General features: G+C 35.5%; 1 protein-coding gene across 2 annotated transcripts in view; it reads left to right on the plus strand.

Annotated features, from left to right (window-relative positions):
- The window catches only part of NHLRC2 (NHL repeat containing 2), a 57016-nt gene extending 41224 nt beyond the window's left edge, over positions 1 to 15792 (plus strand). For both annotated transcript variants that reach the window (XM_036899102.2, XM_036899103.2), the window contains 5 exons: positions 219 to 450; positions 1009 to 1131; positions 2023 to 2232; positions 3160 to 3379; positions 8373 to 15792. In XM_036899102.2, coding sequence (XP_036754997.2) covers positions 219 to 450; positions 1009 to 1131; positions 2023 to 2232; positions 3160 to 3379; positions 8373 to 8629 — 1042 coding nt within the window. In that variant the 3' untranslated portion in view covers positions 8630 to 15792. The remainder of the gene's footprint in view (positions 1 to 218; positions 451 to 1008; positions 1132 to 2022; positions 2233 to 3159; positions 3380 to 8372) is intronic.
- Positions 15793 to 17991: the final 2199 nt, after the last annotated feature.

A 17991-nucleotide genomic window follows, 5' to 3' on the forward strand; every position in this document is an offset into this window, starting at 1 on the left:
AAGAGGGTAGAAAGTTCCCTACGCAGTGGATAAATAATTTAATTACTAGAAAAGCTATAGCGAAAACTGACTCGACAACTTAACAAAGCCAAGATCACTAGATTTCTTTTTTACAATGCTTATCACCATTGGTGTGATCATTTTCATTGGTTTGTTTTATAACTAAATTGGATACAATGTAACAGTGTTGAATTCACCTACAAACTTGTCCTTTGCAGTGAGTTAAAAAAAGGAACCTGCCTTCGGTTTGCTGGAAGTGGAAATGAAGAGAATCGCAATAATGCATATCCTCACAAGGCAGGTTTTGCCCAACCTTCGGGTCTGACTCTGGCCTCCGAGGAACCCTGGAGCTGCCTCTTTGTAGCAGATAGTGAGAGCAGCACAGTGAGAACCGTCTCGCTGAAAGACGGAGCAGTGAAGCACCTTGTGGGAGGAGAACGGGACCCCACGGTAATGAAGATCACTTTTGCGTGATTGCTCGGACACTTTACCAAGCTTGCAGTTTTTTGAATTGTGAAAAGATAAAATTTAGGAGATAGAGTTCTTCCCTTATTCATAAATTAAAATGGCAGTCAAACCGAAGGATATGTGAATATAGAGAGACACAAGTTTAACACAACTGTCTAAGAAAAGTAAACTCTCCTTGATTATACATAAATGTCGGGGCTTCAGGGAGAAAGGACAGATAAAATATTGATAACCAAGAGAAAAGAAAAATGTAAATTAGATTTGGCAGTAGGGCACAAAGGGCACTAGATTAGTTCACTTGACCTGTTTCTGACTAGATGAGTGATTATTGTGAATCAAACTACCATGTACCACAAATTAATACAGGATCAAATTTCTATTATTTTTTTCCAGTCTTAATCAAATACCCATCCTTATTTATATGAAATCAAACCTTTTCCCTTTTATCATATACAGACATCTTAAATTTCACTTTATATCCTAACAAAGCACTGTAAAAATTTAATACATGCTGTTTCTTTCTTTTAAAAAAAATAAAAGAATTTATTTGCTTTTGGTGATGTTGATGGAGTAGGAATCAGTGCAAAGCTTCAGCACCCACTTGGAGTAACTTGGGACAGAAAAAGGAATTTACTTTACGTGGCAGACTCTTACAATCACAAGGTGGGTCTTGATGGAATTATAATACCCTGCGTTTCCTCTGTGATATTTAAAGTGCTGAAAAATCTGTGAGCCTCCTACAGCTGCCACTCTGAAATACAGGGGAGTAAGTCTTTGACAGCTAATTATATGTAAGCCCTTTCTGTTCTGTTCTGGGTCCTTTCTTTGCAAAGAGGATACGATGGTACTCTCAGCTGGGGAAAGGACTAAACAAAGTCCCAATGGCTATTGCCAAAAATGGGGAATTGCAGCCCATCAAAGCTACTTATAACATAGTAAATAAGGCGGCAGGTAGCAGGGAAATTAATGTGTCAACTAAGAAAGTTTCATTTTTGAACTGTTACATAGTTGCGATGCCTATTAGCAAGTAATCCCATTTTTTTCTCTGCTGCATTGACTCAACTATTCCCATTTTTATTGCATTTTTTAAATTAAAAATCAGTGGAAAATAAATGTTAATACTTTGTGATGAGAGACCATAAATATAATTGAGACACAACTGGGAATCATTAGGTTTAACATAAGTAGCAGATCCTCAGCCAATATTAGATGTTCATGAGAAGAAAGTCAGTTCAGCTGTGTCCCTTGTGAGGCAAAACTAACATTTACAAATTTTTAATTCAAGAAATAATTTCATCAAAGATTACTGCTATAAGACAAGACGTACCTGGGGACTTTATATCATTTGTAGCTCTCAGAATGTAATATTCTCCCCCTCAGACTGTTAATTTGAATATGTGCTTTTTAAGAAAATACGGAAATGCTTATACTTTTTCCAAGATCTCTTAAGAACACTAATGGAAATCCTTAGTTCTCTGGCTTGCTTGATACTACATTTTACTACAAACTTGAGATTGAGCTTCAGATATATAAATTTTTGTTCTTCCTTTTTAGATTAAAGTTGTGGATCCAAAAACAAAAAACTGTACAACATTAGCAGGAACTGGAGATCCAAGAAATGTTACCAGTTCCAGTTTTACCGAGTCAACTTTTAATGAACCAGGAGGCTTGTGCATTGGAGAGAATGGTCAGTTATTATATGTGGCAGACACCAATAATCACCAAATTAAAGTGATGGATTTAGAAACAAAAATGATTTCTGTGGTAAGTAAGCTTAAAGTATAAATTAAAAGGGTATCCTTTTAAGAATGATAATGGTCCACACAGAACAGAGACACTTTTCATTAGGCCATCTCTGTCCACGGGCAAGAGTTAAATATGTAGTTGAGCAGTAAATGAATGCCTTCAGAGATACCCTGTTTTCAAAATAAAAATTCCATATTTACCAAGAGGGTTTGAGAAAGATAGTAGAAATTGAAGAGAATCTGATGAACTTTCAGAAAAAGAGAAAAGAAATGGACTTAAATCTATGTTTAAATGTATAGACATACACACACTATATATACAATGTGGCTGGGTTGTTTGGGGTTATTTTTTTAATGATCCTTAGATTAATGTGTAGTCTTTGAAGACATTGAAAATAACATTGGAAGAAACTGAAATAAGTTCTAATTAATTTTTAAAGATGACATGGTCTCTAATAAAAATTTCTAAACTATCTCTTGAAAAAAATTCAAGAGGTTTGTATTTCTAAAATTCTAGGAATTTCCTAAATACGTTTTGAAGTAACACAGATAGTCATTATAATGTAAGTGTAATTTCTCTTGACATAGATCTCTGATATAAGATAAATGGCATCTTCTTACAGTTGGCAAGGAAAATTACAAGGATGTATATCCAGTACATTTAAATTGATAAAGTTTTAATTTTCAGTCATCTATTAACATTGGACAGGTAACTTTTTTCATTCATAAGTATTAGTAATCTTTGTCAGGAGGAAATACTTTTCTAAACCTACAAAATAATCATGAGGACATTTAAGTAAACACATTATAATTCAAATTAGAATGGCAATTAAGTTTCATTGACATAGAACCTCATTCTTCTGCTGTAGTCTAAAAATAAGCTTTCTTACTCCACAATTACTATAAAGTACTTGTACTTTAATAAACAGATTGTCTTATTTCATAGCTCCCAGTCTTCAGATCTGAAAATGCTGTGGTAGATGGCCCATTCCCAGTAGAAAAACGGAAGACATTACCCAGACTACCTAAATCTGCTCAAGGCATCACACTTTCTCCAGTAGCTGCATCTCCAGGCCAGACCCTTCAGTTCAAGCTAAGACTAGACCTCCCATCAGGAACAAAGCTAACTGAAGGAGCACCCAGTTGCTGGTTTCTAACAGCTGAAGGTATGAGAATAATCTTGCAAATATTCTACAACTTCTTGATGTCTAATCTATTTTTCTCATTTGTTACGTGATATGATATTTTTACTCTGTAGTTGCACAGGATTTGAGGGAGGTTTTGTGAAAAAGTAGACCCAGATCTAATCCCACTTCAGCAGTTTCCTTTAGTCTTTGAGATTCTTTCCTTCCTTTTGTTACAGAACAGGGTAACTCATCCAAAGCTACTCAGTCATAATTGCCCCCATTTGCTATTAGGCCAGTGCCTCCTGCGAGGCACATTGCAGGAGTCTCAGAATAATGGGTCTCTGAGTATTAGAACTAAAAGGCACAGAAAGACATCATCTGTCCTAGAGCTCTTATTTTATAAATAAGGGGACTAACAGCTCAGAGAGAGAAAGTGATTTGTTCAAAGGCATATACTGAATTAAGTCAAAAGATGAAATTTGAATCTGCTAGTTCTTAGTGACTTTTTCATTATGCTACTCTTATCTCAAAACTAGCCGGAGTTACTAGCCATAAAAAGGAAATGTTTTTAAAAAGACATAAAATTCAAAGCCACCAATTACACATTTGGACCTTAAAAACCTTACTGTCAGATTCTGTGCTTAACTCATCATGGTTTGTGGACCAGCCCCAGTCCATGGTGTGCGCTTTGAGGGGCACTGTTCTGGGGCACTTGGACATTCAGAGATCAAGGAGACGGAGGCAATACGTAGCTCAGACAGTAAGTGAAGAGTGAAGTGAACAAGCGAGTAAGAGCAAAACCAAGAAAGTAGTTTCCTGGAGCCAGTGTTTTGAGTTGGAGAGGGTGATCAGCTCTGTCAATATTGATAAGGTAAGAGAAGGCCTAAGAATTGATCATTGATTTCACTTTATAGAGTTCATTAATGTCCTTGACCAGAGCCATTTCAGGGTGATGAAGGATGCCTGATTAAAGCAGGTTAAAAAAGGGAGAGGGACTGGAGAAAATAAATATAGGTGGCACTTTCAGGAGTTTAGCTGAAAAGAAAATAGAGCAGTTGCTAAAAGGGGAAAATGGAATTGAGAGAACAGCATGTTTGTATTATTGATGGCAGAGACCCAATAGGGAAAAGAATGGATGATACGGTGGAGGTGGGTCTCCTTTAGGATGAGAGGGGATGGGACCTGGTGCAGAGTCCTTTGCCAAGGATGTGGACATTTCCATGGTAGGAGAGCGGGCCCAGGTATGGCCCAGTGGTCTAGGTGGGGAACTACGGAGGGAGGACTTCTGGGAGCTCTTTCCTGGGTGCTTGTGTCATCAGCTGGGGGTAGTGAGAGCGAGGGGGGAAGGCTCTGGAGGTTTGAAGAGAGAAGAGTGTCATCCGGGGGCTGGGATAGTGACTAGACACGAAGGTGTGGAAGTGTGTGTGTGCTGTGATTGCTGAGCAGCCAGAAGGCTCCGCTTGAGGCTGCTGTCCTGAATTTAAAGTTGGGCTAGTCCGTGTGGGGGCTGTTTTTGTTCAACCAGGTTTGGCCACAAGGCTGCAGACCGTGCAGGTGGAGTACTGCTATACTGGCTGAGTGGTGCTGATTGGCAGGTCTGCTGTAGTGCCAGGTAATGACCCATCAACTTAGGTCTCGGAGTCTGACCCAGTATTAATTGTGTCCACCCTCCGGTAATATGGTGATTAACATCTCAGATTCTATTCTGAAGAATTAAATTGATTTTCCCCTTGAGTAGGATATTTTTTAAAAGCACATGCCTTCTTTTAGCAGAACTAACTTGACACAGGCTCTTTCCAATTCAGTTGATTGTTTATCTTTTCCAGAGAGTGTCCAGCAAAAGCTTTAGAGCTTTCACCTGCTGTTCATCTTATTTCAGAAGTATGATTAAGACCTGATTTACAAGTTACTAAGCCTGAAGCTGCATTTTCCTCTTTAGAGATGCTGGAGGTAGAATTTGAGCCCCATTACTTGCTTACTACAAGAAAATGGGTGCCAAAACTGTATCTTTAAAGTGTGCCATTCAAGTAGAAGAATAAAGCCTTGTTGGAGGATATATAATTGAACATAAATGAAATACTGTGATCAGAATCCAGACAGAGCCTTTGTCCTCACTCACTAATTTGTAATCTTTTAATCTAAGAACACTTCCTGTTTTGAGTCTATTCTCAAAGTTACTGTAAATCATGTAAAGATGTGCATGTGTATTAGAATCAAGAATGCAAAGTGACTTCACTAATTTATAGTAAGGAATCGTACACTGCTTGCCTTACAGCAGTGCCTTCCAGCATCTCAGAGTGGACAGCAGTTCTAAGGGAGCATCCTCGTGCTTTGCCTAAGGATCCGCCTCGGTCCTGGCCTCCCGCACTCTTGCTCACACTCTCCGCAGGCTTCCGTTTCCTCACCGACTGCCCCTACCTCGTGCCCTCTCACACACTGCTCTTCTGTACATTACCCAGATCCAGGCTTTATGCTTTCTTACCTTGGTACATTCTCAGGGCAGAGGCGCTGTACTGAAACTACTCACTTGGTATCCAGAGAGAACAGAGAAATCTTGGTAGACTAGCCAGGAGGAACTGCTGGGTTACGGTTTGGAAGGCTGGCTCGGGTGATTGATTGAGCTTGTGGGAAGACCACCCTGCCTACCTCCCACAAGAGACAGGGCAGAGCTTTCTGGACAGGCGAGTTCTCAAATACTGGCCATTCTTCCTCAGTCCTTTATTGGTTCAGATCAAGTCATCAGCTGCCAGCTTAACTGTCCTGCCTGTGTCCATTAGTCTGAAAGCGATTGCACCAGTTGGAGATCACTGTTAATGTAATTTCTCTGTCATGAAAGCAGTGGATTGTTTTTTTAAACAGGATATTGACAGATTAGCATGTTTGTTTTAACTCTGTCAAACACACAAATTAATTTTGAATCATTGAAATACATAATATAGACAGTATTAAAGGAAAGTGGAGTAGTCTATAACGTCAGCTTTCATCACTTGTGCAAGATACTGGCTCTGTTTGTGTTGTATGGGGTCAGATAGCTTCCAGGCAAGAATCCTAGTAATTTAAGGGTTTTGAAAATCATTTTCTAGGTTACATTTCCACACTTAAGATTAAAGGACATTTTTTCTTCTTGGCCAATTCTTTATAGACACACTTTTAACTAAACTTCAGTCTGTGTAATCTTAAGGATGTCAGCAATGTGAAAATTGTAAGCTTAAAAAAAGGCATTATAAATGCATTATTAGCATATTTCACAAATCCCACATGTGATGTATCTGAAAAATATCTAAAGCATTTGCTGTGTTTTATTTCTAGAATTGGACATTAAAATAACACATTATTATTTTTCTCTTTGATTTAAAAGACAAGTTCTTCACTAATCTAACTAGCAAAATCAAACATTAAATAAACATACTCAAATCCAGAAATAAGCAAGGGCCAAAGAATTTTGAAGAGAACTTTAAAAGAATTGTTTAAAAAGCTCTGCACTTAACTCTAGATTCTCCACCTTTCATCTGCTCCTTAGTTATGTTTGAAAAATCAAATTTGAGAAAATTATGTCAGTCAACAGAATATTAGAAGCAGTAAACTAAAGGAGAGGTGGAGAAGATCAGTGGAGGCAGGTGCTCTGAGTCTGTCAACTCATCCTGAGGTCAAAAAAGCCAAAAAATAGATATAGAATGTCGTCACTACTCAATAGACAGTCCTGTTTTTGTACAGCTGACCTCTAGTCATTGATGAGTCATTAGATTAAGTTCCAGGTACAGTTGACCGGTGAACAACATGGATTTGAAGTGTACAGATCTTTTAATCTTTTAATCTAAGAACACTTCCTGTTTTGAATCTATTCTCAAAGTTACTGTAAATTATGTAAAGATGTGCATGTGTGTTTGAATCAAGAATGCAAAGTGACTTCACTAATTTATAGTAAGGAATCATACACTGGATTGGGTTTTCTTAACAAATTGAAAATTTTTTAGAGATTTGTGACAATTTGAAAAAGACAAACTACATAGCCTAAAGTATCACAAAAATGAAGAAAAAATTAGATGTGTCATGGATGCATAAAAATTCATATAGACACTGGGCTATTTTATTATTTACTAACATAAAATCAACAGTTGGCTCTTAATATTTAAGTTTTGGGGGAGTCAAGTAATATGTGAATTTTTGACTGTGCAGGAGGTCAGCACACTGTTGAAGAGTCAACTGTCCGCTGTTTAAGGCGGCAGGGATGCATGTCCTGCGTTTCCCAAATGCTGGCTCTTGACATCTAATCCCTCTGAAGCTGAGTATCAGTTAAGCATGTGCTTCCTCAGTGTGACACGTATGTTCCTTCTGAGAGGATACACTGGATTAATAAAGATACTTAAAAATTTTTAATACTAAAAGGTTTAAAGATTTTTAGTGGTTTATTGTACTTTTCTTACTTAGATAATCTATGTTTTTAAATCTAGGAAGTCTTATGTATTAAAATGAGATAGACAAAATTTCTTAGTTTTTACATTGAGTCTGCCAGAATAATATATACAGTGTTAATTGTTGCTAAAAAAATTAATATTTTAGATATTCAGTAATTCAGCATTATCTTAACTTGAATTTCACTGCAGAGTTTATGCATACACTTTTGTATCCTTAGATTGTTTTGTAGTTTTCATCTTATATTCCTGAGCACTTTATGGTAAAATGATTTGTTTTCTGAAGCATCCTATGTTTATTTCTAGAACTTAAAATGTTTCACTTTTAACTTCAGATATTAAGGATCTATAACCATATTTGCAACATTCAGCTTGATTTCAGTAGAAATAAATGTATTTTACAGTGTTCAAAGGAAGAATTATAATAATTTGATATAAAGATCATTCATTAGACTGGGGACCTTCTCCTGAGTGGTAATTATACCTTATGTGTGTTTATGTCCTTCACGCAGACCATAATGCCTGGCACTTCAGTGGCTTTCAGTTAATATTTGTTGATTGAATAAATCTGATTTCCTACTTCTTATAGAGTCCTAATAATTTACCTTTTTATTTTCTAGGCAGTGAATGGCTTCTTCAGGGACAGACACCGTCTGGAGAAATAGAAAGCATTTCCAATCAACCAACAATCTCACTGCAGATTCCTGGAGATTGCTTATCACTTGAAGCTGTTATATCTATCAGAGTGTTTCTTTATTACTGTAGTGCAGATAGCAGTGCTTGTATGATGAAGGGAATTTTGTTCAGTCAGCCTTTACAAATAACTGATATACAAAAAGATTGCATAGCTCCAGTAGAGCTCAAGTATGTATTTTAGCAAGTTAGCAACCCAGTCGCCACAGCCACCTGTTTTCCGTCCTTGTCGTCACTGTGACTTAGGGAAAGAAGTTTTATTTCTGCCTCTGGATACCAAGAAGCCATTGCTCAGCTTTAGCAACTGATACTAAAATACTGCTATGCTCCTTATTTAATTATTTATTATAAACAAATTCCTTCATTCTGGCTGTGTACCAGCTGAGTCACTGACTATCATTTGACCCATGATTTTGTAATCTGTGCCTCTGTTTTGCATAAGATTTAAGTGTCCACTATAGTATAGAATGTTATCATAAGATAATTTGCAGTGAACACTGATAACAATAATCATACCAAATATTTTAACTTTTTCTACCTTTATTAATAGCAAACAGCACATTTTAATGTGTAAATTTCACAAGACAAAAAAAAAGTCTTTACATCATAAAAGCTTGAAGAGTGGTAAGCTCTTAAGCTCATTTACCTAGGTAGTAAATATGTTCTTTGTTCTCTTCTATGCTTTTCTTAGTTGAGATACATTTAACGGAGAATTTTGATCTATTTTTATTAAAAACTATTTGCTATTTTAACATACCATTATTAATGCCTTATAACTTTATACAGAAAAGGAATGTCTAACGACATACATATTCACTCCTTTTTTGTGAATGAGCAGTTTAACCAGATAATGAGTCCCCCAGATACACTTTCAAGAAGAAAGAGATTGAGGAACAAATTACTACCTGTGATACTTACAATGATAACTGTAACAGCTGAATCTGATGTAAGTGGGTGTATGTTGTCTTAGAAATTTATTTTCACTTGTAAGCATTAGATTTGTTGGGTTTTGGTTTTTTTGGTTCCCATATCCAGAATTTAAATTATGCTCTTTTAATTATATTTTAAAGGTCATGCTTAAGCCTTCAAAGTGAAAATTTCAGTGTGAAGCACTTTCATGCTATTAATATGTATAGTATATCCTAATATATTACTCTGTAAAATGTTAAGGCTGAAACATACAGTGATTTGATGACACTGTTTTGGGGTTTTTTTTTAACCCCAAAGAAAGAATCACTAGAAAATACTGAAAGTTGTTTTTTTATCATAACTCTTCTTTATAACTATTTAAAAGCCTATTCTTATTTTTACTAAAACTGATTCGACATGTTCATGATTTAATGAGCTTACAAGATTTTAAAAACATCAGGTGCACCATATATATGCCAATAAATATTTATAGACAATATGGCATAATATACTCCCCCCTCTTCAAAAACTGTGCTAAGTTTGAAGTATAATCTTTTGTGCACCATCATCTGCCCATTTCTTTACTTTTTGAAATATTGTTTTGAACATTCTATTCTCTTCTTTTATTCAGGTTACCTGAATCTCTAAGTAAGGAAATGCATAGATCATGACTTTAAATTTGTGACTTGCTAAGGCTACTTTTAAAAAGAAGTATAAACAAGTTAAAAGGAATCCTGTTCCTTTTCTCTCCACAAAAAAAATATGTTGTTCTGTAAAAGGACATAAAGAGTTAATATTTTCTTTATGGAGGACAGGCCAAAGTCATTTTTTAATCTCATTTGATCTATTGTACTTCTCATTTCCAGTTGGACATGATGAGAATATTTTGGCTTACTCTTTGCCTGCTTAAGTACATAGAGTTTCACTCTCTAAAAGCAGCATACATGTTTTAACTTGCTAACATATCCAACAATACACACTGTATGCATTTTTGAGTATTACATTGAAAAATTAATTACGTATTTTCATGCACATAAAAATCCAAAAATATTTCTTAGAACCTATCAGTGTTCTCATTGTCTAGACAGAGTTTTAGGTTAGTATTAACTTACACTTTTCTTGGCTTTCAAAGTACAGTTTTATGGAACATCTTATTCCTACTAAGCCGTCGGTCTGCACTGTTTTTTACATTAAAAATATTGTTTATATGGATTAGTGTGATTTTTTTGCATATCATACTAAAGCAACATAAATGGGTTCCTAGAATTTATGACTAACACAAACCTCTTATGTAAGAAGAAGCACTAGAAAGTTGATTTTTAAAAACTTCTTGATCCTTGTTAGCCTTCTGTTTTATATAAGGGCTTATATTTTAACTTCTGCTTTCCTGACATAACTTATTATGTCCAGTAATAATTTAAAAAGTAAGATTTTAGTGTGGGTCACCTTAAAGTGCCAGTAATGTGGCATTATACACACTTTGACATAATATCTGGAATCTTTGCCCTAAATTAATTCTGCTCATTTGTCACTATTTTTTGCACTACTCTGTGATAATCATTTCACAAATGATAGAATTTTTTTCAGAATTTATACTCAGGATTGATATGCTCCCTGAAAAGAATTTTGCTCATCTTAATATGCTATTTCAAGCAAATATTTAACTTCTTCACAAGGGAAAACTTTACAGTTTAATCACCCATAAGGGTAATTTTGGCAAAGTTCAGTGACGACAGAACAGTTTTCTCCTTAAGCTCTAATATGTTGGAGCATTATTGGGTCTGCAGAAAGCTGTAAGTCTTAACATAGCCCCTCAAAAAGTTGAATTTGTGGATGTATACATGTTTGTGTTTGTATATGTACACAAAAATCAACTCAAGAACATCTCACATAAATTCTCCTATGACCAATGTACTTTTGAGCTAATACCAAGAACATACGTTACTCTCAGCTTGTTTTTCCATAATTGAAAAACTGGGGAAGATATTGAATATACATATCTCTATAATATAATAATTTTCTGTACAAAATATTACTATTAGTTTATATCTGCCAATTAAAAAGACTTCAGTCTAGCCATTATATGTGACACCATGTTGAGGAACAAACATGAAAAACTAAATTCCATAGTTAAATAACAATTGCATACAAATACATAGAGTGACTGTCAACAGTGGCTTTCCTGAATGACAAAATTATGGATGTTTTTAATTCCTTTTTTTTTCAGTGAGCAACTGAATGTGTTTTTTTAAAGATCCTAAATGAAACGGCATTGTAAGCACTTGTTATAACTTTACTAAAGTCACCTTTATTACCAAGATCAGAACATAGTTGGGGCCTTTTCATCTTCAGTTCTCTTAAGTATGTGATTAGGTGGAGACAAAAGTGATTATGGCTTGTTTTTCTGGTGTTTTTATTGTGTAATGCAGTGTGATGGTTAAGAGCATGGACCTCTTGGGCACTTGAATTCTAACCACGTAAGATGGGGCTACTATACCTGTCTTATGGGGTTGATGTAAGGATTCAATGAAATAGGGTTTGTAAAGCATTTTGTAATTAATGAAACTGCTAACTATTGGCTTAGTTAATAATAATGACAATTTATGAACAAAAACATGGCTTGATATTTTTTTGCAGCTGCAATTTCTAAAGGAAAGTATTTCTCTACCAACTGTTTGATTTGTTAATACTCCAGAGTTAGGATTCAAAAGAAACACAGTTTTATAATAAAGCATGTTACCATTTTATAAATCATATTAATGTTAGGAACACACCTGCAGTTTCATTAATTTTTTTTAAAGACCTTCGCACTAAGAAGTAATAAACTTAGTTTGAAAGGGTCCAAATGTACCTTAAATCACATTGCTGTAACATATTCTCATAGTGCTTTATAAAATCTTCAAAGTACTTTCATGCATTTTGCCTCATTTGGCCTTCAGAGTAACCTATGAATCAGATAAGTAGATGTTATGTCCATTTTACAGATGAGAAAACAGCTTTAGAATGTTGATGTATCTCAAGATCACACAGCTCCCAGAGTAATGCCTGCTGCTAGAACTTGGGGTGCCTGGGACAAGCAGCTGCTGAGCCGATTTTGTGAAATGGCTAAAGGGTGAACAGTGACTCGCGGATCTTTTATTTGAACACCTCTTGATTCCTATCTACTAGACGTAGAATGAAAACAGCTGCAGAATTAAGAGTACCTATTTACTTTTGTGGATGCTTTCTTAAGCCTTTGCAGTATTTAAAGTAGTAAGAATAGCTAAATTTACTGAGTGTTTACTATGTGACTGACACTAGTTCTAAGTGCTTTATACATATTAATTCATTTGATCCTTAAGATAACCTTATGAGGGGAGGTACTGGTTTTCCTTATTTCCCTGATGAGAAAACCGAGCCAAAGAAGTTAATGCAGTTCTATCAACATAATCAAGAGAACACATTTAGGAAGTGGCCAATCCTGAATGAATTCAACCACCCTGCTCTATTGCTTCTCAAAATAGTTTCTTTTGAAAACAAATCTTTCATAGTTGTATATAGTTCTTAACAGAAGCCAAGGAGTCCTAGGGATGATTGTTTTAAAATTTTTAATTAAATACATTTAACTATGCTAGCTTTTTGGACTTCATTTATACACCCATCCTTCAGGGCTGTTTGCTTGAAACAGTCTCCATAATTATTGTTTCCCAAAAGCTTTTTAAGTACCTTCTTAAAGTCAGATATTAATCCAGAATTTTTCTTGGCAGATATATGGATAATGGAATTAAGTAGGTTTTCAGTGTTAGTTACAACAATGCTATTTTAACTGGTCTTCAAAAGGTAATTACAAGACTGTGTCATAAAGTGTAACTGAATTCTTAGCTGAGGACTACCTCAAACCCAAAAAAGCTTATTCATATTTAAGAAAATTTCAGTAACCAAAGTGAACTCTAGAAAGATAGTATTTGGCCAGTCAGTTAACACACAAAGTCCTCTACTTACTTCATAAATAACACTGGAATGTAGACCCTGCCCCTCAATGATTCAAATAATTCTATTAAAGTTTTACCAGGTTAACCTATCATTGCAGCTTGTGGTACTATTAAAAGGAATGAAGTAAAATGCTACATACCACTGATTATGATTCATAATCAACCAAGTGCAAGAATGTAAATATCTTTTCACTGTTAGTTTTTCTAATTTAAATCAATATAGAATTTAATTTTATTATAAAATCTATAAGGAAATGTACATCAACTTAAAAGGTACTGATAATGTCAAAGTAGAATTCACTGTTAGTCACCAAGATTTCCTCCTTTTCCTCCACCTGCATATACATAGTTTATTTAAATGAAGAATTCATACCAGCCATGAGTCACTATTTTGTCCTGAATAATTAAAAGTTCGCTTTTTAAAAAAATTTTCCTTGCAATGGGGTAATATAAAGAATGGTATTAAGAGTTAGAGGTTTGACTGATGGCCTAGATGTACTCCATGACCAGCAAACCTTGGCCCGTACCACCTAGACCTGCAGGTTAGACTGGCTGCGTCCGACTTGCGGGTGGCGGGTCTGACCACAGAGCCTGGGTAAAGTGGAATGGGGGGCAGGAGGGGCCTCCTCTGATTCCAACCCCTCCATTTCTTAGTGTGCTGGTTTGGTTTAATTATTTTCCAAGGTCAGAGATGGAAAGTGAAAACCCTAGATACTTGCTGTGGAATGTTTGCCTATTATAGTAATTAACTGGTTTGGTGTGTCCCTTTTGGTGCCATGTCACTCTCAAATGTACCAAAGGACAGCTTGTTCTGTGAAAGCCCCATTACTGAAAGGAAAGAATCACAAGTATTTTTCCAAATATACCTCCCTGCCCATACCAGCACCCATACACTAAGCAAGCACAGAGGAGCACGAAGCCAGCACACCCTCGCGGTTTTGTAACGCCTGGCACGGTATGAATCCTGCCCTTACACGCAGCAACCTCTAGGCCTGGTGTGTTTCAGTAGTACAGAGTCACGCAAAATTGTCGTATTTTTTTTAATGTTAAGAACATGAAACTATGACTTATGTGGAGAAACAGAATTTATCACCTTTTGCTTTCAATATACTTGGTTACATATTTACATTTGAGATTAAATGAAATGAGCCTGCATAATACTGAGAAATAGAGGGGGAAAAAAATAAAGCTTTCAGATTTAAATATGCCCAGTTTTAAACAGTATTTTTGATTCTTTACTGTGCTATACTCAAGAGAAATAATAAGTTCAAAGTATATAGGGCAAAACAGTTGATAAATTATGGTGATAAAGGGTAAAAATAGATATATTCCTTCCTGAAAATTTAGAGGACTGCCATGTAAGTAGCTTCTGTGTTTAGAATTTGTAGTCATTATTCTTAGTCGAACCAGAAGTATAATCATTCTGTGAGCATGTATGGGATGGCTACCTGTTTTGTTTTTACACTACTCAAAACTCTAACAAGTTTTTGTTTGTATAGAGTTGAAATGTATTGTTTATGCATGCCTGTGATATCCATCATCCAAATTTACCTGTAAAAAGTACACTTGCACTTCCTCTCCACACCCTAGGCTCCTCTCTCTTTAAAAACAATAGTCGTTTCTGGAGAAGTTTCAGCAAGGAACTATGGTTACACAAATAACACAGCAAAATTATTTTGTTGTGGTAAAATTTTTTTTTTCTAGAATACCTAATAATATCTCAGTTTCCAAAGGAGAATAACAATACCCTCTATGACTTTAAAATTAATTTCTCTCTACTTTGCAATATATACCTTCCTAACTATATTTTACATAGCTTAATATTTTTTGAAAGTTTGAAATACTGTCAGGGTGCATTGTGAGCCAGTTTAGAAATGTTTTCATTGCTGTTACCACTTTACCTGTGGATTATGGACAAATCAGAGTTTGCTGTGTGGTTGAAATATATACATAAAATCACTTTCAAATCATAACATTTCATAAATTTGTCAGACACCCATCTTTTGTGTGGTTAAAGTTGCAGTTTTATTTCTGAGTTGGTCTGCTGTGGTGACCTCATATCTGTCACCCCAAAGGTTTGATTATATATTTTTTCTCCAAAGATAAAAATGCAATGGAAATCCTACTTACAAGTTCTAGTATTGATATTTCCATTCATAATCTAATTGTAAAAGAATTTCCTTGGTCTGCATTTTTTAACTTTCATGTAGACAGATTAATGTATTTTTTACAACATTTTCTACATTTATTTCAAGACTACTTTCAGTGACTTTGTCAAGTACATGCGTTAACAGAAGATGGTTTGGAGTGAACGTGTGCCGTGGCCTGCCGTACCGACTCAGAGGTGTAATATAAGTAATTATAGAAAGCAGGAACATGTTATACTGTACACTGAAACCGAATGCCTCTTTTCTAAAACTTTGTACATTTTTTCATGAAATAGATTAAATATTTTCTCTCTAAAGCTTTGTTTCTGTTTCTAAGGTATTTTTTGTTTTAAGTATGTCATGAGATACTTTTACTGCTTAGAAACCTGTCAGATTTGACTTTTGAGGAAATGAGCTTAATTGAAAAAATAGATACGCAAACAAAAATTCAAAATAAAGTTATGCAATCATAATTATAATAGACCTTTTAAAAATATTCAAAAAAGGTGGTCTATTCAATAAATGGTACTGGAAACATTTGAAAAATGGATTTCTACTTGATACAATATACAGAATTTAAAAGGAATTATTGACTTAACATAAAAATTAAAAATACAAATATGCCAGAAGAAATGAAGGAGAATATCTATAGTGTCAGGAGTGGGGATGGCATTTCTGTGAATGACCTGAAACCTGAAAGAAATCATGGGAAAGACTGATATATGTGACTACAAAAAAATGAGAAGTTAATATGAGAAACAAAATTATTTTCAAACATAAAATTGGGCATAGAGTTAATCCAATTAATATGTGAGGAGCTCCTATGTACTGATAACAGAAAGATATCCCAGTTGGAAAACAGGTGAGGAATATGAGCGTACAGTTGATGAAAGGCACAGTGATGAAAAGGTCGTCATCTCACTAAATCAAGAAATGCAAGCCCATTGATTAAGCTATTTATTGAGCACCTCTTTTGCTCTAGTCTAGGTCCAGTGATGAACATATTAGACAAGGTCCCTGCCCTAGCGCTCCTGTACTTGAAAAGATAGAAAAGAACACATGAATAAGCATGTTTTCTACCTTCAATTTTTGAAACATATTTCCTCACTGGAATGATATGCTACCAAGGTCTTCCAAAGCTCCACACCTGCACGAATCTGTTCCTGGGTGTTAGGACCAACAGTCCCCCTCCTTGGTATAACATTACTGTATTCCAGGATCCATGAACTGGATAGTCCACAGCCGCCATGTTCATAATAGCAAAACTTGGAAATAACCATTGTCAGAAGAATGACGTTGGGGGGAACAGTCCCAGAAATATTCCACTCAGCATGATACCCTTTCCATAGAATTTTAGACAACTGAGTATACTTTAAGAATATATATAGTTAAGATAGAACTATGTCAAAAAAAGAAAAACAAGGAAATGATAACTACCAGATTAAGAATGATGGTAACCTTGGCAAAGGGAAGGGGGTGGGGAGAGTGGGAGAAGGGGATTAGGGGGAATTTTGATTAGCACACATAATGTAGGGGGGGCACAGGGAAGGCAGTACAGCACAGAGAAGACAAGTAGTGGCTCTAGAGCATCTTACTACGCTGATGGACAGTGACTGCAATGGGGGGGTGTGGGGAGCAGGACTTGATAATATGGGTGAATGTAATAACCACAATATTGCTCATGTGAAACCTTTATAAGATTGTATATCAATGGCACCTTAATTTAAAAAAAAGAATTTTCAAACAAAATTGGACATAGAGTTCCAGTTAGTATGTGAGGAGCTCCTATGTACTGATAACAGAAAGATATCCCAGTTGGAAAACAGGTAAAGAATACGACATACAGTTGATGAAAGGAACAGTGATGAAAAAGTCGTAATTTCACTAAATCAAGAAATGCAAGCCCATTGATTAAACTATTTACTGAGCACCTCTTATTGGTAACCTTAGATGGGAAAAGGTAGGGAGATGGTGTGAGGGTGATCATTAAATGTGAGTTATCAGTATCCTAGCTGGTGTGTTGGACAGTGGTTTCAGAAGGTTTTTTTGAGAGCATTAAGAACCTCTTGTATCTATACTCATATGGATAAGACAATTTTGTGTACCAACATTCCATTACAAAACAAGGCAATAAGGATGGCACAGACAGGCTGCACTGAATGGGGGCCAGGAGGATAGGGACAATGTCAGAGGGCAGACAGCACCCAAATTTTGATGACTTGAGCTCTAGTTTTTCAAAATGCAAGTAGAAGTCATTGAGTTTTAATGGAATTGTGTGATCCACTTTATGTTTTAAAAGATCATGCTGGCTATGTGAAAAATGGTTTATGAATGAGAAAGGGAGGGGAAAAGCAGGTAGAAAATTATTAGTGCAAGCAGTGAAGAGCTAATTATGACTGGGCCAAGATGAAAGAAGTGGATAGAATTGATATATGTTGGAGGTAAAACCGATAGGATTTGATTTTTTTTGCCCATAAAATTAGCAAGATTTAAGAAATCTTGGTGAGGGTACATGGAAA

Source organism: Manis pentadactyla, chromosome 8 (assembly GCF_030020395.1).
Source record: "Manis pentadactyla isolate mManPen7 chromosome 8, mManPen7.hap1, whole genome shotgun sequence".
Taxonomy (NCBI): domain Eukaryota; kingdom Metazoa; phylum Chordata; class Mammalia; order Pholidota; family Manidae; genus Manis; species Manis pentadactyla.